A 27,839-nucleotide genomic window follows, 5' to 3' on the forward strand; every position below is an offset into this window, starting at 1 on the left:
TAACTACTTCAAGTTTTAAAAAAAATGCTAGAGAAGACTTGCAGGGAGAAATCTTAGCTCCAACCACATCTTTGCAAAAATCTATTCATTAATTACATGCATAGAATAGTTAATTCCCTCTATTCAAAGCTATATTGGTTCACAAGATTTGTTACATTTAGTTCGGGTGTAAACGGCATTCTACAATCAACAGAAAGAACTTTATCAAATTTAAAAGTGGGTAGGAGTAGATTTCTGTGACAGTGTAAAATGGACGACAGCAAATCTGTACCTTGTTTAAAAAAGGCTAAGCATAGTTCAGAGATTTCCTGTTTCTGTCACTGTATGATATAAACATGACACAAAATGGAAACAATAGTTTATTGAAACAAACTTCCCTGAGTCTGGCTTGTGACTCACTCAGAAGCAGTCCAGGCTCCACTGGGAAACATTGCTCTGGTTACTTTGTGCAACAATATTTTACGAGTATAAACACAAGTCTTTTCCTTTATCATAAAGATTTGTCTTGGTTGGTATTATTTGAAAATATCCTTTTTCAATGATTTTCTGAGCAGGACTGATCAGAGGAGATTGCATTAGATGTCCCTTTAGGAAACAATTCTGAACTGGGTAGCCTTAACTCTGTCAAGTTTTCTTTCTGGTGTATATCTTAAGTAGTGAAAATAACATTGTAGCCATGATTTCCAAAAGATGATTGAGAAGTAGTGTTCAGATTAAATTTTGACAAATTTGTCTTTGTGTGCCAGGGCACATTGTTAGCTTCACCTCTGCTTCACCAGTCAGTTTCCAAGTGACAATTCTGTTCTTATAATGAAGACTAGTCCGTGATAATATTGGGTGCAATTTCAGAATTTGTGCAGAGATAGTAGGAACTGCCGATGCTGGAGCATCTGCGATAACACGGTGTGAAGCTGGATGAACACAGCAGGCCAAGCAGCATCAGAGGAGCAGGAAGGCTGCCTTTTGGGTCGAGATCCTCCTTCAGAAACCTTCTTTTCTGAAGAAGGGTCTAGACCCGAAATGTCAGCCTTCCTGCTCCTCTGATGTCGCTTGGCCTGCTGCGTTCATCCAGCTCTACACCGTGTTATTTCAGAATTTGTGCGATACTTTTAGAAGGTTAGGGTGAGGGTAACATACTTGAGCAGCAGGCAAAAATAAATCAGTTTTGTGCAGTGAGTGTTAAAGTTTTGTTGTTAAGATCTCAGAACTTTTCAGGCAGGGCCTGTCTTCCTGAACTTCATGGTCAGGAACACTTCTAACATTGAGTAACATGCCATTAATAGTTACTCATGAGGACCCCAGCCTCCGTGACGTACAGTCACGGGCACAGCCATGTTTGCCAAAAGCTGACTACAAATATGACCCGTGTACTTTGCAGCGTAGACCTTTTTCCTCAAAGCTCCAGTGAGTACGAAATTCTTCACCGATCTCGAATTCTTCATAATCCAGCTCTTTCTTTGCACAAACACGGACTGCATAAGGAGTGAAGCCTTACTGGGTCAATCAGCCATTGAAAAGTCTCAGATGTGTGGTCTTACTTGTAGTTCTTAAACACTTACAGTGTAAGAAGTGAAGAGTGATCGAGTTCTTGAACCTGACCAAGTGAGGCAGTCACCCCTGACTGGGGCAGACAAAGTGATACTCCATTGAAAAGGAGCCCAAAATGAAAAAGGGTGTCAAAAGGCAAAGGGTGTAAATAGAAAACATTCATAGAAAAGCTTCTCCATTTCTGAGAAAGGGTCCCAGCCGAAAAGTCAGCTTCCCTGCTCCCCTGATGCTGCCTGGCCTGCTGTGTTCCTCCAGCTCCACACCACGTTATTTCAGACTCCACCACCATCGGCAATTCAAAGCCACAAAGGTCTTGCACATGATGGAATGAGGAAGAGGAAACCCAGTCTGGGGTCATGAAGGATACTCCTCACCTCAAGTTGAGGTGGCAGTACAGCTGGGCCTTCACCTAGCACATGAGCAGCCTGCTGAGGCTCAAAAAAGGTGCACGACTTTGTCAAGATCTCAAACGGAAACTAAACACTTCATTGCTGAAATAATGGGAACTGCAGATACTGGAGAATCCAAGATGGCTCTCTGATGAAGGGTCTAGGCCCGAAACATCAGCTTTTGTGCTCCTGAAGATGCTGCTTGGCCTGCTGTGTTCATCCAGCTTCACACTTTGTCATCTCATTGCTGATATCGTTTCATAGATCAACTTCCGTGACAAATATTTAACCAACTGAACCCAGCAGCAGTATTAGCTTCATGAAAGTTCAGAAGATGAAGGGGAAGGAAGGTTGACCATCAGCAGCAGAAACAGAGACGTGAGCACAGGGGGTGCCAAGCTCTGGACGAGCATGCATTGTATGAAAAGCAGACCCAGGGACTTCAGCATTGTCAGGTTGTGTAACCCCATAGCCATCTCTGCCTTCATCAATTGGGACGGCTTCTCATCCAAAAGGAAAAGAAACTGGCCTTCTCGTCTGGACAGTCTGTATGTTGCCTGATTTCTGACCTCTCTGCGGGTTGGTGGGGGTGATGGACAGAGGTTGAGTGATGCTCCTGGATGGGGGTCTGTAAACTGCTGCCTTTAAAATATGGTAGCTAGAAGGTCCTGGTGAAGGGCAAAACCTCTGCGCTACCTGTCCATAAAATATGGCATTCTCCCCACACAGGAATGAGCAAAGACGGAAGTAATGTTGGGAGAATACCTGACACATTCCCTCTCTCACTTTTAGACTCACCTCCGTTAATCTCAAAAAAGAACTCTGACCAGTGTTTTCAGTTTAATCGCAGTAGACACACACTAAACAGATCTTCCACCTCACTCTGCCAAAACAATGTAAAACACACCTCGAAATGCAAAAAGGAAAGAGATTCAACACTTAAAGGGTTAAATGTTACATGTGTTGATGAAAAATAAAAGCATGTTTTAAGATTACAGTACAAGTAGCTGGAGACTGATGACTGAAATTGAACAAAAGGATGCATTCAGAGGCTATCAACAGAAACTTAGAAATCTTGGCAATGTGTAAGGATCCCAGGACAGGCATGGGAGAGTCAGTCATGACTAGACTCCCTTTATTCGTTGTTACTGAATTTAAAGCGGCTCTTAAACTAACCTGTCAATTTTATCCTGAAGCGAAAAGCAACAATAGCACTAAAACCTACTGAATAAAGGAAAAGCTATACAACAAGTTTTCTTCAAAACACCAGAAACCTAGAAACGAGGGAATAAATCCCAAAGCAGTAGTTATACAGTGAATAACATGGGATTAAAAACCTGTAAATTACAGGAGGAGAGAAAGAAGGTGCTAAAATTTCCCACTGTTCTGGGGTCCTGAAACACAATCAGAAGGAGTGCGACGCTGTGCAGTGAGTTTCAATTTCAACCTAGTGAAGACTGAGGCTAGAGAAACAAAAATAAAGACCAGCGTATATGCAACTTGGAAGGAAAAGAAAGGCAAAGTTCAGGGGAACACCCGCGACAGTGGTAAAATGTTCTATTGTCAATAGTGTGTTTTCTGAAAGATAGATTGGAGAACCCTAGGGACTCGTTCTGACACATTATGCAGTTTTATAATGCAAATTTGCAATTTGTAAATATGCCTCAAACTGACCTCTCTACACCTTTATTTGATTGGAACAAATTTTATGTAGATGATGCAAAATATCAAACGGATGACCGGAGTTGCACTGCATTACTAATTTTTTTCTCAGGAAAGGTAACTGGATATTCCTTTATGCTAGTAACACGTGTAATGTTATGGTTGGAAATTAATGCATTTCCTCATTTCTGGAATCACTCCCAGCATCAAGCACTCTTTTTCAAATAATCAGTTGTACTGCAAAGCTCATTTGACTCAGTCCTAACACTGTGCCATAATTCCAGTCACAGGACAGCACCTCCTTCTGTATCAGTGCAACAGTTTTATTTGCTGGACTTGTCATGCTGTGTTCGCTCCAAGTAAGGTTTCAGATTTGACATCAATTAGCATCAAATATGAAATAGCTTTGTGTCTAGGCCCATGCTCTTTGCCTAAGCTCATTTTGTATTGAACATCCAACAAAAGAGAATAGACTTCCAATCCATCATTCCATGATATGCAATTAAAAGGACATCTTGCCCTCTTGATGCTGCATCTAGTTCCCAAATGGGTTATTATGGATATAGTGGGTCCCATACTTCGCTGAACAATGGTCTCTTGGTTTCTTGCCACCCAGATATTCAAATTCATATTGTGGCATTTAAATCATATTATAACCACACCTCTGTCTGTTTAAATTCCACCTGTCCAACAAAACCCACCCTCCATGAAACACCTCTTCCTCTGACTCCATCCTCTTCTATTTTCACACAACCTTATTTACTGTGTTTTCCTTTTATTCCATAAATTATGTCATTTCTTCCCCATCTGCATCTCCTTTTAGATTTTAAACTCACTTCTTTGCCTTAGCAGTTGGTGACACCTAAACTTTTCTTCTTAAGTTTGCCTTGTTCTTCTGGTGTTTGTAAAGTGACTTGAATAATTTTTAACAAACTATATAAACATATTATTGCTTCACTTGAATATCGATTGGGATGTGGCTACTTTAAAAATGTTCTTGTTAACCAGGATTCATTGACGTGTTCAAATGATTTTAATGTGTTGTTTGCTAGAGAATGAGTCACAGAAGCACAGGGGATTATACGGCAAATGGCACTGGAAAAACATCAAACTTCAAAAAAGTTTGCATACTTGTCAGCCTTTTAAGGGAGTGCCGTCTGTGCACTGTCTCAATGACAGTTCAGTAGGACATGTGCATGACTGGGTTATGAGGTGAGAAGCCTGTACAGCTCGTGTGCAATTTCTAAGATTGGTGGACGTGTTTCAGCGGAGTCTGTGAACTCAAGCGATGTCAATGCAGTAATGGTAACTGTTGGTTGACGTAGAGCTGAGAATGTGATTTGAAAAATAGTTTTGAATTATGTTGAAAAGCATGAGATTCAAAGCAAATTTCTGACGCTCTTCACCAGCTGACTCTTATCAGGAACAGAATCCAGAATGCAACAGAGGCCCTGAGGGAGATGAACGTGTTTGGCCACTGCAGCAATTCCTGTTATTTAGCAGAATGCCTGCATTGATTGTTTTGACTATGGCAAACAAGGGCAGGGACATGAAGCTACCACCAGATGAGCACGTAGCCATGTGTTTTTTTTTCCAATACCAACAATTTTCACATTGCTTTCAAAAATTGAAAGCAGCTTTTTTAAATTGTCCATCTGTGGGAAGCTATTACATTGTTTAAAATCTAAACATAAACACAAAGCATGTGTCTGTATTCCAACAGCATGAAGGTTTTCTAAGCCTCCTAGTGATCTTTTTTTCCCCTGGAAAATTCATTAATTTGAAGTAGAAGAAGGACTTTTGAAAAGGGCACTATATTCAGTAAATGTCATATGATCCACATTTCCTTGCGCATTTTCAAATAACAAAAATGCCAGGGCAATTAACCCGTTGTGCACCAACTCATCATGTCGGGTTGCTATTTCTTCTATTGGGAAACAAGATGGAAGTTGAAGCAAAGTTCACAAGCTGATACCTGAAGGAGCTATTCAAATGGCAAAACACCAGCATTAAAATGTCAGCCAGGTATCATCTTAATCTATGCATTAAGGTATTTTATCCAGAATGGCGCCTTATGCCTGCCCTTTAAGTACTTAATATCTAGAACATCTGGGATAATATCCATCAAAGTCAAGGTGATAGAGGTATGAAACAGTTAACTTCCCATATGTTCGATCTGATGCTGAAAATATCATTAAAGATTCAGACTCATTGGACTCAACTGGCTTATAATTTGGCTCTGAGTTACTGTTTATCAGCCAATCAGATGTCTGTTTTTTACACTGCAACGAAAAACAAAGTCCTTTTTCATGAGCATGAAAAGTAAGTGTAAAATACATAATTCAATACATCAGTTAAATATAAAGTCAGACTATTAGAAATAATTGTTTTTTTTCTAATTGTTGGAATGCTCATTGCATTTCTACAGATAATAAAGGCTACTACAATATCATGGTATGTTCAGTGTTACAATGTGTTCAATAAATGGTGACGTTTGGACATATTAAATCCCCAGAGCTACAGGCCATTGCGAGGGTAAGTATTCTTGGTATTAGAAATGACTATATTTTAAACAGGTAGCTTTAAAGAACTATAACTTCCGAAAAGATTGTTAGGCCTGTTTAACTTAATATTACGGTTCTAATTTCGCCATACTAGGCTGAAATAATTCTGGTCTTCTTCACCCTACAATCTCTTCTAAACACTCACATCTCCTTCATTGCTACAACCGTCTCCAAGAAATTCTACTTTCTTATTAGTGCCAAAATTAAATAACAACTTTTAACTCTCCATAAAACTATTTAACCGAACTATGTTCAAGATTTCAAAAATGCTTCTACATCTGGGATGCTCTTCCAACTCCCTTCTCACATCAAGGAACAGGATGCAAATATATTGCAAGACGTGATTAGCATGCAACATGATTTAGCAGAGAGAGATTTAGCAAACCGGGGATTCAATAGTGATGGCAACAGAGTCATGGCTTTCAATATTGAGACGTTGCGAAAAATAATCAAAGGAGGAAGTCAAATGTCGGGATGTGGAACCAAAAAAGAAGTAAAGATAAAAAGAAGTTGAACTGAATCTTTATACAGTTTCAGCCGACTCCAAAAGGAATGTGCGAGTACTGGACAGGGTATAGAAAAGACTGAAAACAAGTGGAAAGGGCTTGGCTCGGAGTAGGAACAAGATAAATCTAGCTTTACAGTGTACAGAAAAGAAAGTCAAAGAGAGACTTCATTCAAACACATCTATTTAAACAGCTAAGAGTTTTTCATAACAAATGTTAGTGATAATTTTCCAACTTCCTTGGAAAGCTAGCAGTTTATGTGATGTGGCAAGACTACGCACCAGAAATTCTGACAAGGGATGTAATCAATTTCCTAGCCAATAGTTGACTAACTGGACATTCTGTCAGAGTCCGTAAATCGCCAATTCAATCAATATTGTAACACATTAAAGCTATCAGCAGGATAAAAGTGACCTCATTTGCTCAAATAAACAACTGGGGAATATTTAAAATAAGTCCACCAAAGATCCGACAATAACAATTAAAAGGCTGTTGTTGCAATCAATTAATCAGCTTACTGTTCTTATTTTTGAAACATAATGCTAGCTGTAAATCTTGTCCTACTCGATCGAATATGTGATCACGTCAGCAATATGGCAAATTCTATGATTCCGTAATCCTGTGGGAAACTGCAGTCCCAGGGAGCACAGTTTGGAGAACCAGACTGATGATATTAAAGTCCTATCTGGGAACTGTGTTCCCTTCAACCAGACCTTCCGGACTAACATCACAAAATTTGCCTTAATATGTCTAAGGTTATAAATATATTAAAAATTGTTCAAAATGATTAGTAAAAAATTGTCTCCAACAAATTTGACTTATTTCCAGAGACGGGCTGAATTTTACCAGCTGACACGTGCAGTGGTGAGACAGTTGGACAATTACCTGTGGGAGCAGGAAAATGAAGCTTTCAACATTGGGAAAATAAAGTCCGGCTCTGCAACCTGGTTTTGAACAGTGGGATGAGAATCGCACAAGTGACTGGTGAGGTACCTACTTCCATGCATTAGCATGTTAGCAGTGCCTAACCTCACGCTTTCGCTATGCAGTTTTCAATTCTCCCACACAGTGGACTAGACGATGACAATGCCCAATAGGAAAGTCAGAGTGGGTACCTAAGGCTTGCCACTTTCACCTCTGGGCCTCCATCCTGAATGTGCTCCATGGGCAGTGACTGCACGCACATTGAATCCCCAGAACTTGACACTGGCAATGCTCCCGCCTCACCACATCATCATGGTAAGCGCCAACTCACATGAAATACAGTGCTCCACTTCAATCCTGCACTTTAGATTGCACTGGTGCCAGGCATTGTAACACCGTTTTGTGCAGAGACAGGAACCTTTCTCATGGTAGCAACCAGAGTGGATTTCAGGGCTCCTCACTTGCTGTCTTAGTGCTCACTCACTATGTGCCTACTTGGATGCTCACAGCAACTGTGCCTCGCCTTGTCCTTTTGGTCATTGTTGTCTCACTCAGAACTTCAAAGTTCACAGTGCTTCTGTCTTTGCCTTACCATTTAGAGCAGATACAAAGCCAAGCAGCTTGCCATGATTGTCATCAGGTAAGGGAGTGGACATGTGGCACCATGCTACATCAATCTCACAATCACCCTGGCTGCGATAGAGGGAGGAGAGCAGTGCAGCATGATGGCTGACATAGGTAAATTATAGAACCAGGCCTCAGTGAGTAACGTTGGGCGAGATTTAAATGCAACAGTTGGGTGCAAATGTGTGGAAGGAAGGTCATCGCTCATGAGGTCGATATGGAAGGCAAGAAAGAAAAGACCACAGAGGTTCAGGGCGGTTGCTTAATGACTAGGCTTAGCCTTTTCTTCTAATTTCAATAAGAATCACCTATCTCAGCCCAACCAGTGAACAAGGGTATGCCTCTACTCATGTGCTCTCAACCACAGATTTATAAATCTATAACTTGAACACATACACCTATTCCCACCTTGCCCACGGTCTGTGGCCATAACACAATATTGTAAATCCCCAAAACCAGGCAAAGCACTGATATAATTTCAATGATTTCAGACTTAGCGGATACTTTCCATTTTAAAATCTGCTTTAATTTCAGATCTGATCCATCTGTTCCATTTCCCTAACAGTTCATAAATTTCTTTCATGTCTTTATGTTTCTATCCATTAGTTGACAGCTGCTATATCATTCCTATTCTTGCCTCCTCTTTGGATTTAACAGACCCTCCAGAAAACCCCCTCTCTAGTGTTAGCCAGGTTAAGACATCTTCCTAGCTTCTATATTTGAGGGATGCAGAAGGGCACACACCTAAAGGTTAATTGAGCAGGTCAGTCAGAATGAGGAGATGACATGTGTTTTCAGCATTCTGTATATGTTTCAGATTACTGGTAGCAATGTGAAGCATAAATCTTGTTTCGTTTAGAATATGTCTTATAATTAGAGTTTTTCATGCCGATGTGTTTTGTAATCACAGTAATCCATGTCATAAGGGAGTTGCTGTTGGTACAATTTGTTTATTGCTGTTTATTTTTCTGGTTTTGAATTGCCCAACATACTTTTGACTCTTGAAAATCCTTACAGAAAATACGTCTTAAAGATATAGTGGTGACCTTGACTACGATGTGAGAATTTAGCTTCAAATCCCTTGAAAACCTGAATTTTCTCCAAACATCTTGCCCCTACCCCCACAAAAAATTAAAGCATTCCTGGCCATGGGAAGAGCAGGTCATTCAGCCCATCGACCCAATTCTGTCATTCAATTAGACCATGGCTCATTGTCTACCCCATTGCCACTTTCTCGCACTATCTCATCATTCCTTTTGTCATTAATTTTCAGAAACCTATCCATTTCTATCTTGAAGCTGCTGAAAGATTGAACTTCCACAGTCTTTTGGTGTGGACAATTCTCAAGATTCACCCCCGCTGAAGTGGAAGAAATTTCACTTCATTTCAGTCTTAAATGGCCTGGTCAGCAGCCAGGGGAAATACCTTCTACTGTCCTGTCCTGGCAATATTTTCTAAATAAAATCACCTCTAATTGAAATTCTATGGAATTCAAACCCAGATTTCCGAATCTTTGTGCTTTCCCTCTGGATCTCAGGGATTAATCTGGATTATCCCTCTATCCCTCCTTCCTTTGGTAAGGAGACCAAAACTGCACACAGTACTCCAGAGGAGATCTTAACAATGCCCTGACTAACTGCAGCAAGTACTGAAATCCCCTGGAAATGAATGCCAACATATCATATGCCTTTCTGATTATTTGCTGAAGTTGCATGCTATTTTTAACGGCTCAGGGACAAGGACTTGCAGCAGTTTAGAATAAGGCTGTTTGGCCTATATTATGTCTCATCAACTTTCTGAACGAGCATTATGACTTTGTGTGGGTATCTGATAGCTTTCAGATATCTTCAAATACCCACAATTCCCAAACTTTCACCACTTAAACGATATTTTGCCTTTTTGTGTCTAGTAAAGTGGATACCTTCATATTTATCCATATTATACTCCATTAGTCATTTTTCAGTCCATTCACTTAACCTGTCCAAGTTCCTTTGAAGAATCATTGCATCTTCCTCACAACCTACATTTCCACCGAGTTTGGTTTCAATCAACAAATTTGGAAATGTGACAATTAGTTGCTACACCAAATTATTCATAGAGATTGCGAACAGTTGCCGCCCAAGCACTGACCTTTGCAGCACCCCTGACACCTTTGTAGAGGAAAGGCTAAGAGGAACTTTGATAGAAATTTTCAAATTCATGAGGAAAATGGAGATGAGATAGATGGGGAGAAACTGTCCGAACTCATTACAGGATCAAGAGCAAAATGGCGCAGATACAAGGTAATTTGCAAAAGGAGTAAAGGTGATGCAAGACAAAGCTTTTTCCCCCAGCATATACTTATGGTGTGGAACACACTGCTAGAAAACACAGTGGAGGCAAGTTCAACTCAGGCAATCAGGTGGACATTGGACGATAATGAGAATAGAAGAGTGTGTATGTTATGGGGAAATGGCGGCAGAACACACAAACTCAAAATGCTCATTCAGAAAGCTGATGCAGACACAATAGGTTTAATAGCTTCATTCCGCAGTGTAACAATTCTGTCACTGAGAATTATTCATTTATTTCTGCTCTCTACTTTTTTATCTGTTAATCAGTTCGTATTCCATACTGGTATATTCTCCTCATCTCCTATGCAGAACCTGACCAGATACCACATCCATTGGTTCCCCTTTGTCTCTGCGGCAAATGATATATTCAGAGTAAATGGTGACGACATGATTGCTTTAAACATAATTACAGATGATTTTTTTTTGGGAATCTTTGTCAATAGGGGAATTTAACGCAGAGGGTTTCACTTTTGATTTGACAAAGGAAGAATAGCTACTTTTCAAATGGCCTAACCTTCTGTCAGGAAAGACATTCTGTGCATTTGGTGCCATGTTCTGCCAGAAACATGAAACAATTACAGCACAAGAGTTGTATGAAATCAAAACTTTAGAGAGCCTGAGCCATAGACGAGGTATGGCACAAAGAAAGCATAGGAGCAAGTGAATTAGGAGCATGAGTAGGCCATTGGCCCCTTTGATACTACGCTACCATTTTTTTCAAGATGGCAGAGGTGGGATGATAGGAGGTGTTCGGGCTCCTGGACCATCCGCTCCCTCTTGCATCACCGACCGCATCCATCTTTCTTTTTTCTTTAACTTTTGAATCAAATTAATCTTTTCTTCTTTCTGCAGGTACAGTGGCAGAGAGAGGTTGTGAGGAGCTGTTGAGCAACGGATCCGGTCCATTCTTCATGGCCGCAGAGGTCACAGCTTGAGCAAGCGAATTGCGGTCCATTCTTTTCCACTAATGTATCTGCAACAGCGGTGGAGTGAATGGTCCCTTGGTCCTGAGGAGTTGAGATGTACCCCGGTGTTTGAGGGCTGCGACAGTCTCCTGGCTATGGCGGCAGTTGAGTATCGGTGGCGATGAGGCAGCTTTGGCAGAGACGGCATTTTGGGCCTGGTCAGTGGCGGTGGGGCCTGCTTCAGCCTGCTTCCTACTTGGTGTCACAGCCTTAGGAACAGGTCAAGCGGCTGCAGCGTGCGGCAGCGTCCCGTAGCCACTTAGGAAAACAAGAAGCTGAGTATGGGACAAATGAAATTTGTCCTAACTTCGTATGATTTATTTCTTTTTATAATTTATGTCATTAAAATGGTTCCAGCTTATGGCAACTTACGCACAGTTTACTGTATTTTCTAAATACATATAACAATAAATTACCGTTACTATTACTGCTAATAAAATCTTGTCTGAACTGATTCTCTCTTTCCCTGATATCCTCTGACTAACCTCTTAGTCAAGAAACTATCTACATCCATCTTAAAAATATTTAATGGCCCTGCCATATAAATCATATTAAAAAATAAAAAACCAACTGAACAGAAATAAAACTAAACAATTAGAGGTGTCCTCCTCTTGATTAATATGAGCACGTCTGCTTCATTAGCGCAGATGTTGCGAAATGGAACTGAGCATTTTGGTAGTGAATGACCAATTTTTTTTAAACTAAAAGACAAAATGCAAACCAAGAGTAAAACAGTTTATTTAGATTGGAGGGAAAAGTTAAAGAACTACAGATTTGGAGATGAAAAGCTGTCTTTGAGATATAGGCATCTTTTCCAAAAAATATTTCCTATGGATCAGTTAGAGTGCATTTCTAACTTAATTAACTCCCATTTTCAGCACATGGTCAATAATTTGGAGAAGATCATTCCCTGTAGAGTTGGTGGTATGGTGGCTCAGTGGTTAGTACTGCTGCTGCACAGCTCCAGGGACCCGAGTTTGATTCCACCCTTGGGCTGTGTGGAATTTGCACATTTTCCTCGTGTCTGTGTAGGATGCTCCAGTTTCCTCCCTCAGTCCAAAGATGTGCGTATTCGGTGGATTACCCATAGTGTGCAGCTCGGTGGGTTAGCCATGGGAAATGCAGGGTTATGGATGGGTCTGGGTGGTATGCTATTTAGAGGGTCATGTGTGGACTCAATGGGCCAAATGGCTTGCCTCCATACTGTGGGGATTCTTTAAAATACTTTAATGATTTTCTAAACTGTTGTCTCTATTGAATGACCAGGGTCCAGGATTTTCTAACAGGAAGGCAATTTGATCTGTCATGTGGTAGAAGATCGCAGTTTGTCTTGTTATCTTTGTCTTGTGTTGATTCCTTTCCACAGGCAAGAGCTAACATCTGACAAAGAGCAGTCTGTGATAGTGATGACTTCAAGGGTGGACAGACAGATCAATGAACTGAAATATATATTGTTTTTGAGGTCAATGTTTACTTCAATATCAAAGCTATCTTTGAGGCTGCCATTGCATTTTTCGGTTCAAGACTTCCTTTTCCGACTGTATACAATCCTGGGCTTGCAGACTGTTTGAAACCTCTCTCACCCTAGTTCCATCATGCTTTACTTAGTGCTGGCTAAAGTCAGGCCATTAGTCAGTACGAGTTGAAAGCCTTTGTTTATTTAATGGATTTTTAACACCATTAACTTTCATAAAAGATTACAATGTGAAGGCAGTAGAGTAAATTTTGACCAGTAAAGCAGAATGCTTGACAGTGCTGGAATGAAAAGATTATTCTAACATATGTGAAATAAAGCATTCATAGGATTCAGCCATGGAATGTGTAGGCTAGGTCATTGTTTACTGCCCAGCCCTAAATGTACTTCTGAACTGTCTTCTTGAACCATTTTTGTTGTTCATGTGCTGTAGAAGTTCACCCACAAGGAAATAGGAAGTCCCAGGATTTGGACACGTTGACACTGAAGAGATATAACATACTTCCAAGGCAGGGCTTTTGGCTTGTGCCTGGTAGATGACGAACAGGCTTTGGAGAGTCAGGAGGTCAGTTACTTACTGCAGGATTCCTAACCTCTAACCTGCTCTTGTAGCCGTAGTATATACAACGGTCCAGTTCAGTTTCTGGAAAATCGTAAGCCAGAGACTGTTGATGATGCAGGATTCAGCAATGGTAATGTCACTGAATATCAAGGGAACTGGTGTGACTCTCGCTATTGGAGTTAATTATTGTCTGACACTTGTGGGGTGTAACTGCTACCCACTATTATTGGGCCATGCCTGAGTGTTATCCTGTGCTTGATGTGTTTGGGCATAGACTGCTTCATTACCTGAGGAGTTGTGAATGGAACTGAACATTATACAATCATCAACGAGCATCTGTAATTCTGACCTTCTGACTGTATGCTGAATGGAAAGACACAATGAAGGTGGTATATATCATATCTAACATAGTGCTGGTTGCAAACAAATACAGTCAGAAATGTTCAAGAATAAGAGATGTAGCCCACTTCTGATGTTTCGCAAAGGAACAGCAGGCTAAGGGTGAGGCATTATCATCTGGGGGGAACCAAAAAAAGAAGTTGCTGGAAAAGCTAAGCAGGTCTGGCAGCATCTGTGAAGAACAAATCACAGTTAATGTTTTGGGTCGGGTGACCCTTCCTCAGAACTGAAGTTTCCAATCTTTATGAGTCCTGGTCCACTGGTGAGACTGTGGGCACAGACCTGTGACCTTGGCTGTGTCAGAATGTCTAGGATTGGCGCATGTGGGCTGTGGGGAAAGTTCAGTGCCATAACACACAACCCAGGGGGCCATTTAGGTGCCTGCTAGAGGAAAGCTGATGGACACTGGTCAAGTAACGGTGAAGTGTCTGGCACTCTCAACACATTCATTTACATTTAATATTTATATGTATTGTTTACTTAAACGAGCTTAGTGGGCTGCTTTTATAAAGGGGCAGGCAATCAGCTTTCATCAGGAATCCACTGCCCCATTTACAGATCCCTGGATGTGCCCACGCACCAGGTTCATTCTAAATGTCTGGAGCACCAAGTATGAAGCAGAGCTAGGCAGAAGAAAGTTCTGATGCAGGAATGTGCTCCCCTTCACTCCACTCCCTCTGGGATCATGGACCAATGTAAGTTCCAGTTTTATCAAGCCCTTACCAAAGGTAGTTTGTGCATCATGTGACACTGCTGTATTCATGGTCAATGTATCAGGAGCGTGTCAATGGACCCACAAAAAATCAAGGCCTTTGTCTTCGCTGTCACATTCCTTTATTTGTTCTAATGGTGGCACATTCTCAGCTTGTGGGCTTTAAATAAAGTTTTAAATGCTGAATTGCATAAGCCTAGTTCTTGCTGTTCGTCATTAATTCCACGTCATTCTGAGTTGGAAGGAATGCCAGAGTTGGAAAGCTGTTTCTGGCTAATACACTCCATGCTTTTAAAAGAAGAGGCTTTCTCATGTTTAATTTTTAACTTTCTAATCTGTGCGCTGTCATCAGTCTAATCTATCAACATATGAATGATTAAGCCACATTTATGAGTGCTATGTACTGGGGCATTGCAGAAAGGATATTAGAATATGAGGAAAATGGAAACTAGATTCATTGGGATGAGAAAATAGACTCCATGAGAGTCCAGATTTCAATAAAGCACAATGAAAAAAATGCATTTATCGTATTCTCAGGCCATCATGGCTTCTAAGCCAATCGATTACTTGTTGTTATGTGGGTAAATATGACAAAGTCACTTTGCATAGGGCAAGATGCCACAAACAACAAGCTAGATAATGGGTGGTGCTGTGTCATAGATACTTATCAACCAGGACACCAGAAGAAACCAGACCAAGCTCCTTACCTATCCCTGTAGCCATGCATTTCCCATAGCCAATCCACCCAGCCTGTCCATCCCTGGACACCATGGGCAACTTAACATGGTCAATCCAGCTAACGTGCACATCTTTGGAGTATGGGAGGAAACCCCGAACATCCTGTGGAAACCCATGCAGGCACTCGGAGAATGTGCAAACTCCACACAGATGATTGCCCAAGGGGTTGAATTTCACCTGGTGCCCGAGGCAGCAGTGCTAACCACTGAGCCACCATGCCATCCTGGTTGCTTGACCAGTGTTAGTTTCAATTTGCCTTTCTGCAGGAAGAGTATCTCAGAAATTTCCTTACACTGTGCGCAGTTTCTGCTTTGCTCTGCAACTCAGCTTAGATTAGTAATCAAGCAGATTGTGGCAAAGGACCTTGAAGTGAAAATAACTTAACAAAGTTCAGAAAGACATAAATGGGCCTGAAATTGCACAGATCACATTTGCCCACAGTTAGATCACAACTGCATTATATTATACTCTCTAATAACTTGCAAGGTTAGTAAGAAATTGCCTCATTTTCATGACGAAGGCCAAACTATTTACATGAAGCAGGCAGTCGCAAATTTTCTGGAGCATCTTGATACAACTGTGAGAGGCCTGCTATCCTTCAGAGCTCATTTCAGTGCCAATCACATTGCTAGGGGTCTGGGGATATATAATTGCCAGAGAGAGTAAGGACAGCACACTTTCTCCCTTAAACAACTTTAGTGAACCAGCTGGGCCTTTTTTTTTAAACAATAATCCAGTAGTTGCACAGTAACTTTTATCAATGAATGATTAGTTTATCCTCCAGATTCATTCAGTTAATTGAGTTTAAATTCCTTAGCTCCCATGGTAGGATTTCAACTCGCACCTCTAGAGCATTAGTTCTGGCCTCTGAGCTATCTCTCACATCTCTAAATTGTAGTCTCTCGTAACTTGAATGGAGAGCTCTCCATCAACTTATAAAATGTGAGTGGCCTAGTATACCCTAAATGAGCCCGTGGGTCTTACTTATAAGTTATTCTTGTATCAAAGCCACGTGAATTAGGATAAGGTTAGCATCAGAGGGACGTCTGGCCAGTCGTGTAGTACTTCTGTTGGTGACATTCTGTTACAGTAGAGGACTTTATATGTGTAAGTAATTCCTGTTGGGTGGGTTGACAAAATGTTCTTCAATGTATCAGGTTGGTGAACCAGTTCACTGTTTTACAGTGTGAAGGGTTACTCACACAGCCAATCATTTCAGAAGGTGGATACTTTCTCTGGTGTCCATGGCATTTAAAGAAGGGAAGGAAGCTTGATTAAACCAGTTATCTTGCCTAACTTCATCAGGGCACTTATTTGTAACGGGCAAAGTAAAATAGTCATATTCAATGGCACAGCCCCCTATGAGACACGCTTGGCCCTTTTTTGATGCTCCCTTCTATAAGCCACTCAGCTGTCATCCTCTCTGCTTTTTATGTAGAAAAGTCCAGTGACCAGTTTCATTAAAATTTTTGGGTTCTTCTTTTCTGATTCAGAGAAGAGAGTAGTGCCAACTGAATGAATGATGAATGAGTCATTTATTGTCATTTGCATTTTACAGTGAACAATGCCGCAAAATGCAGTGGAAAACTTGAACAATTGCCACAATCGGGCACTTTTTTGAATAGTTTAAGAATAAAAAGGATAAAAGATGTAACTAATAGAAAATAGTTAAAGAATAAAAATGTCATGTAGCATTTAATTGATCAACAGTAAGAATAAATTTGACCTGCAGCATTAACTGTGCTTCACATTCCACAGCTGCTACCTGATGAGTATTTCCAGCATTTTCTGTTTTGATTTCATTATTGACAGTCAGTTGGCACTCTTCGATACCCTACCTGAACATGTATAAATTGACTATAACATCACAAACAGTAAGAATTGCAAATATGTGGAGAAATAGGATTGGACCATGTTTTCCTAAACTTAAGTTATTGTTTTGAAAACTATTATACTTCAGAGTAGTAGCCATTTTGGATATTTTTAACAGCTGTGGGCGATAGTTATCAGTTCACTCAAATATTGGGAATTACATGTGATTTGAAGGTAATTGGCGCTGTAACTTTAAGGGCAATGAAGTATTCATTTAATGAGTGTAAATAGTAAAAATGATTTAAGTCCCAGAAATAAACACGCTTTGCATAATTTTGAATTTGGTTGATATCTAATCATTGAAAACAATGGAATTGGATGCCGGGAGACTTATATATCAGACAGATAATTTGAAAGCTTGATATACAATATCACTCAAGTCAAAATGATCTCCCATGGAGTGAACTACCTGCAATTTTGTCATTTATCACTATCGATCTACGGAAAATCACAAACAATGTCTTTTAATGTGTTTAGCTGTATAATACACTTCCTGTATGACAATCTAAGCCTCCCAACTCTATGTGAGATTCCACATGTGGTAGGAAAATCCTGTCCAATGAACTCTGAACACAACTATAAAACAATGTAGAATTTCTCATTTCTTTACATGCAATTGACTACTTAAGTAACTCCCCCTTAATTTTTTGTGTTATTCTCTAAATTACCAACTGCATTTTTGAGATTATTGTGACTTTTGAAAGTAACTTAGTTTTAAGGTCCTTTGAAGCATTTCTGAAAATTTAGACTGACGTTACATTTCCCCACGGCTATTTTAATGTGTGTTGCGCTATGTGCTCTTCCAAAACTCAGAAATTTGATTGGTTCTGCAGCTAAATGCCCTGTTCTTAAGCCACTACTCAAGCAGTTCTTTAAACAGAGACTGAGTGCTGTGTGAGAATGGTCTGGGCTGATTGTCTCACAATTTCCCCTAAGCAATATGAGGAAGCACTTTCTGCTTAGTGGGTTCTATCAACTTTTTGGACTAGATTGAGAGTTCAATTTGTAACGCTCTCTGCCAACACCATGAAACACTGAACGCATGGTAAAGTACAATTAATGGCTGGTAGCATAGCAAAGTGTAAAACTGACAGTGTGCATCTAAATAAACAGATAATTGAAGAACGGAGAGCATTAATGATTTATTTTTATTTATTAACGGGACAATGATTACATTAGTGTTTTCCAGTACTAACTACCAAAGATATGCAGGATTACTTCTCTAAATTCAAAGAACAAAAATGAAGCTAAATAACAAGTACGTAAAACTTAAATTATTTCCTGACTTGATAAATTACATGAATATAATTATGTCCAAAACATAAAGGTGGTCATAGTATAAAGCATTGGCACTGATCGAAGTATCTAGAAAACAAACAAAATTCAACAGATATTGACTGATTCTCAGCTCTTGTAAACACTCTCTGTTTTAAATCTGTTTCTTTTGACTGCAGTGCAAGTGATTTTCCTATTACTATATACTAGGACATCCAAGCAACATTAATCAATAAAAACTGTTTAGTTAACTAGATCCTGTTTATCATAAGTAAGAATTTATGATGGCTCAGAGTGAATTAAGTAGCTACATACAGTAGAAAGGATTTGTGGACATCAAACTGCAAAAGTGGAACTCAGGAGTTTGCAGAGCATTTGGACCTCAAGCTTTGGTGCTTCTTTGGACATAATCCCAATGGCAACTGATACCATCATTGTTGCCAATTTATCCATGTTGTTTTTCATCTTGGAATAGGAAGAAGAGACACTTTAGAATGTAATGATGCTGTACTACGGTTGTCCAACAACACAGGATTACATTACAATAACACCCCACACATCTCTGAAAAGTAACATATGCCGAGGATACATCACACAACAATAATATGTGACAAGTATTTTACAATGCTTACATTAAAAAGGAAAGAGTATTGTCTAATTGTCTAATCGGGGACTTCAAACAAAACAGCTCTGATCTGAATGCTTTAAAATATGTTTGTCCATTTTGTATAGACATTGAAGCAGATTTCCTGTGAAGGGTGTAGACGGACTTGTAACTTTGCACCTGTCAGAAGGGCACACAGTCCAAATTCAGTCATTGTCCGGAATTATCCATTGTTACTTTTTCATTATGAGCCTAATTCAGGGGAGATTACTGGAATGGGGTATTTGGCTCTACTACAACTATTCGAGGGACTACAGCAACTCGTCAGAGAAAACGTACTGTTTTTGGTAAGCAAGGAATTTAGAACTGCGGTTGTACTCAAGTTATAATGGGGAGTAAAGCAAAGCCTATTCACATTAAATTAATGATTGAAATTACGCGTTTGTCCAATCCTGCTGATCACAAAAAAAGTCAGTCTCCTTGCATTTGAGTTTATTAAAGATAACAGTTTCGTTTCTGAATTCCAGAAACAACTCACTCACTCCTGATTAAGCAATGCCTCAATTTTACACTTCTTATTCCCCTTTCAAATACTCCGACAGTCCCACCCCTCCCTGTCCCTGTAATTCTCCATCAGGCCACAACACCCTGAACTCTTGGCACTTCTCTAACTCTGGCCTCTTGAGCATTCCCATTTTAATTATTCTAGCATTGCTGGACTTGCTTCCAGCTGTCTAACCTTACCTTTTTGACCAAAATTTTGTCACTTATCTCAGTATACTTTTTCTGTGGCTTGGTGTCACAAGGCTATGGGCCAAATGCTGGAAAATAGGATTAGAATAGTTAGGTGCTTGTTTTTGACCTGCACAGACTTGATGGGCCAAAGGGCCTTCTTCTGTACTAAAGACCTCTACCGTACTATGACACTTTTAAAACGCTGCTGTGAAGGGCTTTAAAACACGTTTTTATGATAAAGGCACAGAATCAATACAAGTTAATGATGATGTCATATGTTAGTACATTAGTGTGAATATACTTCTACAAGGTGAAGAGATAGAGATTGAGCCCCTGTAGGCAGTGTGATCCCAGCATGCCTAAGCACTTTCAAAAGACTGTAATGTTTGACTTTTAGCTTTATTTCTTAATTTTCATACTGGAATTTTAAACCTCCAACTTCATTCTTTCTTTCTACCTTGCAGTTATGATGTGGTGACATTGTACATGTTTCACACTATTCCTGTACTTTTGTACTTGAGTACACATGACAATAAAAATCTAAATCTACAGATAACAGTGTATGATAAAATGAATATCCACTTAGTGACACGAGTCAAACCCAGACTGCCAAAATCGATTTGTAAAAGGCAAATTTTACTTGGAAATTCTCACATGGTCCTTTGAAAAAGTAAGGGCACATATTGGAATAAAGAAAATGCGGTGGATGTAGAGTATATGTATTTTCAGAATGCGCTGCACATGAGGTTTGTTGGATAAGTTAAGTTTCATGATCTTGAGGAAATACAGCAGCATGGTTGGAAAGTTAACTGCGAGTCAGAGAATAAAGTTTTATTGCACATTGTTCAAATTCGATTTGTACTAGAAAATAAGGGACACAACACCAAAACTGCAGACTAAGCAAAAACAAGAATATAGTTAACTGCAAATTTAGCAGCAATTAATCAATTGAGCAGGTGAAACTTCATGGAGATAAAATGTTTTGGAGGAAGATTGGGAGAAAATGTACACTGATGAAAAATTTTCAGAGCAGAGAACAGAGACAGTCAATGGGCCTGATATTTAAACCTATGAAATTATACAGCTGTTAAATTTGTGAAAATAAAGCTATTTAGACTGTTATGCATAGAGGCATCGAGTTCAAAAGCAAATAAATGTCTATAAATCTTATAAATTATGGTCTGGGCTGTTGTTAGAATATTGTGTCCATTTTTAGATACTCTACAATAGACGTTGGAGACTGTAAAGAAACTACTGATTAAGATGACACCAGTAATGAACAGCTTTAATTATGCAGTTAGACTGGAACATTTGAGCTCTCCTTACTGAAAGAATAGTGGTTAAGAACAGAGCTGAAATATTTTCAAAATGATGGAAGATTTTGATTTAGGGGACTGGGTAAATTATTTCATTGTTGACTGAATATATGAATCAGAGACATAAGTTTATGATTGTTACTAAGAAAAGGAAAGGAAGAGGTAAGGGAACATTTCTTTGTCCACAAGGCTGTTCAGATATAGAATGCTTCACCAGAAACAGTCTTGAAAGCACAATCTGTCATTGCTTTTGAATGCTAAGTAGATTAACATTTCAAGAAGAACAATTTGAAAGCGTTTGGAGAAAGGGCAGCGGAAAGGAACTGAACAGATAGTTCTTTCAAAAGAGTTGATTCCACTTCAATGAGCTGAATGGCCTATAACTGAGTTGCAAGACCCTTCAAATCCTAACAATAGTGCACAATACTCTTAGCACTATGACACCATTCATTAGTGAATAGCCAGTCTATATCCAATACAAAATCCTTCTTTTGAAATGGTTACAATGTTTAATATGAAAACAGAACTGTAGAATTATATTTCTTACTGCTAATTCTCATATTCTTTATAATGCTACTCACTGATGGAGGATATCCCAAGTTTTGGAACATCACAATAAATGCAATTCATTGACACCTCCTGACACTATTCTGCCATCACAAACATTAATTGAAATATGGGGCAGAATCTTATGACACCCCCTGTGGCCAGTGTGGTGGCATGGAGAGTATTTCATCAGGTGAGAGCAGGAAAGATCATGGAGGGTCCATTCTGTTGCCAATTGAGGCTTCTAACTTGGTAAATAAGGCCTTAGGTGCTTTCTCTCGCCATTGCTGGGATTATCTTAGCAGGGATTGCAGGACTTGCCACACTGGGCTGCTGTGTGTGTTAATTTGAAGTCTCCAAGAGGATTCCCTCTTTCAAAGTGCCTTCTAGGAAAGGAGAGTTCACTGAGCCACCCTCCGGCCCTTGCTGCCAGCCCCTTCCCCCTGGACATTAACCAGAGACCTACCCTCCCACTATCACTCGCTTCTGGCCTGCAAGCCGATGATGGTTGTGGTGGTCAGGAGAATGTGATACAGGCAACAGGCAGCACCTCACTGCTGGTGCTTCCACTCAATTGAGGTGTCAGACACAGGGCCTGCTGGCCTGTCAAGTGCTTTAGCAGAACAGGATATGGTCGGACTTCCTAAAAGGTGACGACGTGGAGTTCTTGCCTGTTCTTAAGCCAACAGCTGAGGCTCCCGTTACCTCCGCTGCAACTACCCATGAAACATAAAGCAGGAAAGGATCCAGCAAAAGATCTGTAGCATCTTGCAGGTGTTTTCAGGAACCAGGGAGCCTGGTCCTTTCCCTGCTAACCACACAAAACATTTCTGAGTTTTTGAAGCACTTCCTCCAGAGGCTCCTACACGGTCAAGTCGCTTAAACCATGTGATGTGCAAACTCCTGGAATACAAAACAAATGCCGGAGTCTGCATCTGAAGTGAGTGCAGGAACCTCACTTCGAGTTTGAATTGAGGCCAGTTCTCACTTTGGTCATCTTAAAACAAAAAGACCAAACCATATCTGACCAAGCCAACACGAGATCGGATACCTGTGCTGATTGGGTATAAGGAGTTTGCCTAACTAACTGATGACTATTTTAGGTGCTTAAAATGCCACCAACTCGGCTCAATTGGGATCCCAGCATTTAAAACTGCATGCAAATGAGAACTAGATGCCTCTGCACAAAGATATGAACAGACAAATTAGGAACAGAACGAGGCCACACAGCCCCTTGAGCTCATACTGCCATTCATTAAGATCACGGCTGATCTGATTATTTCACATTTCTGCCTTCCCATGTTAACCTCTCACCCTCTTATCAGGAATCTACCTACCCAGCCTCAAAAAAAATTCAGAAACTGTTTCCACTGTGTTTTGTGAAGATATTCCAAATGATGCTCTGTAGGATAAAACCCCTACAATCTGTTTTAATGGACAAACACTTATTTTTAAACAGTGAACCCTGGTTCTAGACTTTCCCACAAGAAGAAGCACGCTTTCCAGCCAAGCCCATTCAAGGCCACAAAGGATCTTATATGTTTCAACCAAATTGACTCTTACTCTTAAAACTTCGGCAGATACAAACCGAGCCTGTCCAATCCTTCCTCATAAGCCAACTTTCCAAGTGTCAGTCCAGTAAACCTTCTCTCATCTCAAACAAATGCATTTACATCTGTCCTTAAATAAGGTGACCAAAGCTGTACACAACATCCCAGATGCAATTTTGCTAATGGCTCATACAACCAAAGTGTAATGTCTTACTCTGTATTTAATTCCTCTTGCAATTAACAATGCTACCTTATCATTTCTAATCACATGTAGTACCAGGTGCAGTTTCAGAACAGACTGTTCCAGTAACACCTCATACTCCTGTTTCAACACTTCTGGCAGAATGCAATTAGTCTTTTGCATCTACTAGCAGAGGCGATGTTGACCGCTATGAGCCCTATCTTTTGTTTGCAAATAGGGCATTTCCGCAGGCAGTCAGGAAGCAGCAACTGCAAATATTCCTCACAACTGCTGGAGAAATATTTCCTGATCACATTCAAAGCCACCTATAACTGTTTACAACAGATATCTCCCCTCTCGAAGAGTAGGCATCCATTTTGTAATATCTGGGATAAGAAGACGCTCACCATCAGACAATTATTACTTATTATCACTCTTAATACTTCAGTTACGTTCCATGTTTCTCTGCTACTACTTAGCACCACAGTGCTGCCCAGTTGATATCTTTCTCCAGAATGGTGTGTAGGAGAACCAAGTGCCTACATGACACTGTTACTGTCAGACTGCCAAGACACTGATACTGTCTCACTGTGACACAGCAGCATAAAGATAATTACTGTGGGTAGGCACTTTAAAATAGCTGGGAACAGCAGTGATTGTCTTCTTTTTAACTTGTGGCTGTCATATTGGATTCCATTATATTCCATTATTCAGAATTAGCTGACAAAATCCTTTTTAAAAAATTAATCTTCAAAGTGCTGTACAAACCAGTGGTAATAATATAATTCCAGCACAAGGCTTTTTGAAGTATGTTCCCCTTTAGTGAACCTGCTGCCCTTATAAAGGATGGATGCTGAACTTCTTGCAGTCATTAGCCCTCCACACTCCCAAAGGTCATGCACTTAGAAGCTCCCAGTTTAGACAATCGACCTTTTAATGTCTGACTTGTACCACAGGTTATGGTTTAGGTTCTCCTGTACTCTACAGCAATATCTCTGAAATATTTACTTAAATTAACATAGTCACTGTCGAGCTAAGTCCTTAATAAGTTCTGATGAGAAGCCATCAATTTAAAATGTTAATTTTTTTTGTTTCTCTCTCCAAAAAGGCTGCCTGGCTTGCTGGGTTTTTCCCATTTTTTAAATTTCATACTTTCCAAGAATTGGAGTATTTCTCTTTTCCTTTATGATGTAAATGTCTTTTCTCAATTAGGATGATGTATCAACAGTTCAAAGCACCAAACATCTATGGTCCAGTACTTACTGTAGTGTATTTCCCCAGCTGGCAAAGAGAAGGGAAGGTCTCCTGGTGAGCTTTGCGAATCTTCTCAATAAGATCCTCCAACTCTGCTGTCATCGTGTAACTTTCTGAACATTCTTGCTTTGGCGTCTCCTTTTTCTTTTTGTTTCTGTCATTTCTTACGGCTAGAAGAAGAATACATCACAATTAAATACCTTTTATACAATTTGTGCAGCACCTTCTAAATACCAAACACTATGAATTGCAATAATTGCTTCTGGCCATCAATTGTTTTCTGTGGGACACGACACAAGTCAGTTTCTGAAGCATCAAAGTGGCAACAACATTGCATAAGCTCTCCATATATAAAAGGCAAGCTTAGACTAAAACAAAGGAAGGCTCTATAATATTTTGTGCGGGCATGTTGTGTTTATGAAACACAAAACCAAATGATCGAGCTCTGTTTGTACTTGCTCTCAACATATTAATTCATGGCATTTCATTGCAACATTCACATGTCAAGCTATCCTGTAACTTATTTGAGGGCTGCTGACAGAGGGCTTGGTGAACGAATTTCACAAAACAGCTCAAATACATCAGTGAAAAAGAAATGGAAAACAGAAAGGCAGCAGTTAAAATTGATAAATGATAAATGGCAACAAGGATAAATAACCGTAATAACAAAGGAGAGTGTCTTCAAGAAGCATTCTTTCTTCTATTTGTTTTCCAAATAAAGATACATTGCATAAGATTCAGTTTATCATTTAGTAAAGACACACAAAGATTTTGAATGGGGTCAGCGGTGAACAGGCAGTAATTGCAGAGATAACAAGATGTAGAGTGGGATGAACACAGCAGGCCAGTCAGCATAAGAGGAGCAGGAAGGCTGACGTTTCGGGTCTAGACCTTTTCTGAAGAAGGGTCTAGGCCCTAAACGTCAGCTTTCCTGCTCCTCGGCCAGCTGTGTTCATCCAGCTCTACACCTTGTTATCTCAGATTCTCCAGCATCTGCAGTTCCTACTATCTCTGAGGCAGTAATTGCGTTTAGTTCCTTGAGGGTCTCCTGTATTTCTACATTGTACCATTGTTAATATTTCACAGTGAGCATAGTTTGAAAATGAACCTAATGGTTCAAGACAAGGAATGGAACAATGAGCAAGGAAAGAAAAGAGATTCAACTCAATACTTGTCATTTAGTGCCTTAAAATTGGAGAGTTACCTTAGTCTATTGCCTGCTCGATGCCATATTCAGGTGAGACTTGTAAATGGTGAGCAGCTCACCTTTAAGTATAAGGTTATTTAAATGTATTACTCATGATCCTTACAGAGGCCACTGTTGGATGTTCAACAATACAATTATCAAATTGTGAGTTTTTATTTTTCTAGGTCCTAGAGAAGCAGAGGAACTCTTCCTGGGTCAATGAATGTCTCTGAGCCTGCAGCCTGCTCAATTGCAATCTGCCCCAAAATCATCTTGCAATCACCAAACCAGACAACTGCCCACAAGAGAGAGACAGATGCTGGCTGCTTGGCATTGTCTATGGCATTTAAACTGAAAGCAATTTATGCCTGTAGGAAACTTAAGGTGTTCTTAACTTCATTGCCAAAGGAAAATAAGAATTTTGCGATGTTTATCATTTTCCTTAAGCGAAACTTCCCAATAGATCAGATTTCCTAGCCTCCCTAATCTGATAATACTGCAGATAAGCAAGCATTTCAGAGTGCTTCCTTGATTGCAATGAGGGTCTGGCTTTGATTTCGATCAAAAGCTGTCCAGCCTAAGGAAGCCACAATGTCAGGTGACTGTACAACATTCTATATCAATCATATACCACTGACTTTTTTTTTATACTGTTTCAACTGCCAAGAAAGGAGCACCATTAATTAAAACTATGGAGCAATTTGTGGCTGGATCATACTTCACTTCTGTGATTAATTGTCAAGAGAGGAAGAACATTACAAATTCAAAGGGGGAGAATTTTAAGTCTATAATAAATGTGAATTTATTATCACACTTAAGCTCTTAGTGTATGTTACATGTTTATGGCTTTTCAAACCTTTTTGATTTACATTAAAATGTGCCCTGAAGAAATAATACAAAAAAGGTTCATCATCAATAAATAATAGTTAATGCACTTCAAAAAAGTGAAGGGACTTAAAGCATTAATGGGCCACTAGGGAATGAACGCTAAATGGAGCTTAAAATTCATCATTTTTGATCGTGCACTTTCTAGTCAATGATGTAATTGCATCATACTTTTTTTTAAATTGACAAAATAAACACGTTTCACACACTTAATCAAATCCAATTATTCTAAAATTACATGAGCCAATTCTTCATTTCAAAGGCTGGATCTTTTTAACCTTTCTGACATTTTTGTGTTTGTCATAATGAGGGATGTACTGGAAAACACAACTCAATGTCTTTCAACATCCAGTACTTCAGTCCGATGTAGCACAGTTGAATGTAGTAAAACTTCCCGCTATGTTTCCAAATTTAAAAAAAATTCCCTAGTGGTCTCTCTCAGTGGCTCCGAAAGGGTACTGCCATGTTGGATAGAAGCATACAGGCTCCATGAACTGGGCTGAGGAGGTACAAAGTTGTTTTATGTAGAATAAGAACTTCGCTGTATCTGGCATTGATTTGAACCTGAGTGTAAGAAGTGATCGAGCAGTAATGAACCTACTGACTCTGGTTTTCATTGCTGTGTCCAGTGCACAGAGGCGGGAGGGTTTGCAATTCAGTGAACCCAACCTTTAAAAATGGCTGTGTGCACTCGACAGGTGGTGGGCTGGATCGGAAGTCTGGCCGGGTGACCTGGGAATGCTGCCGCGCTCTGATGCCTGCCTCAGGGCTCCAACATTGTGTTTAAAAATTAAAGTTAAAGAATAAAACATAAAACATTCCCCTCACACCCACCAACCCCACACACTTCTCATACCACACCTATGCGAACCCATGCCACCTTATGCCCTTTACCTCTTCCATGGTCCTTCATACCCTCATGATAACTTGATGCCACTTTCACACCCCCCACCCTTTCCCCTTCACCAACCAGACCAACTCACTTAATATCCAGAAACACCCACGCACACAGGAGGAAAAAAAAGTTATGTATCA

The 27,839-nt window shown here is 39.9% G+C and overlaps 1 protein-coding gene across 3 annotated transcripts in view; it reads right to left on the bottom strand.

Moving 5' to 3' along the window:
- LOC125466417 (retinoic acid receptor beta) overlaps positions 1-27,839 on the bottom strand; it is a 488,627-nt gene that overhangs the window by 54,141 nt on the left and 406,647 nt on the right. For all 3 annotated transcript variants that reach the window (XM_048560882.2, XM_048560893.2, XM_048560908.2), the window contains one exon: positions 24,743-24,903. In XM_048560882.2, coding sequence (XP_048416839.1) covers positions 24,743-24,903 — 161 coding nt within the window. The remainder of the gene's footprint in view (positions 1-24,742; positions 24,904-27,839) is intronic.

Source organism: Stegostoma tigrinum, chromosome 2 (genome assembly GCF_030684315.1).
Source record: "Stegostoma tigrinum isolate sSteTig4 chromosome 2, sSteTig4.hap1, whole genome shotgun sequence".
Taxonomy (NCBI): Eukaryota; Metazoa; Chordata; class Chondrichthyes; order Orectolobiformes; family Stegostomatidae; genus Stegostoma; species Stegostoma tigrinum.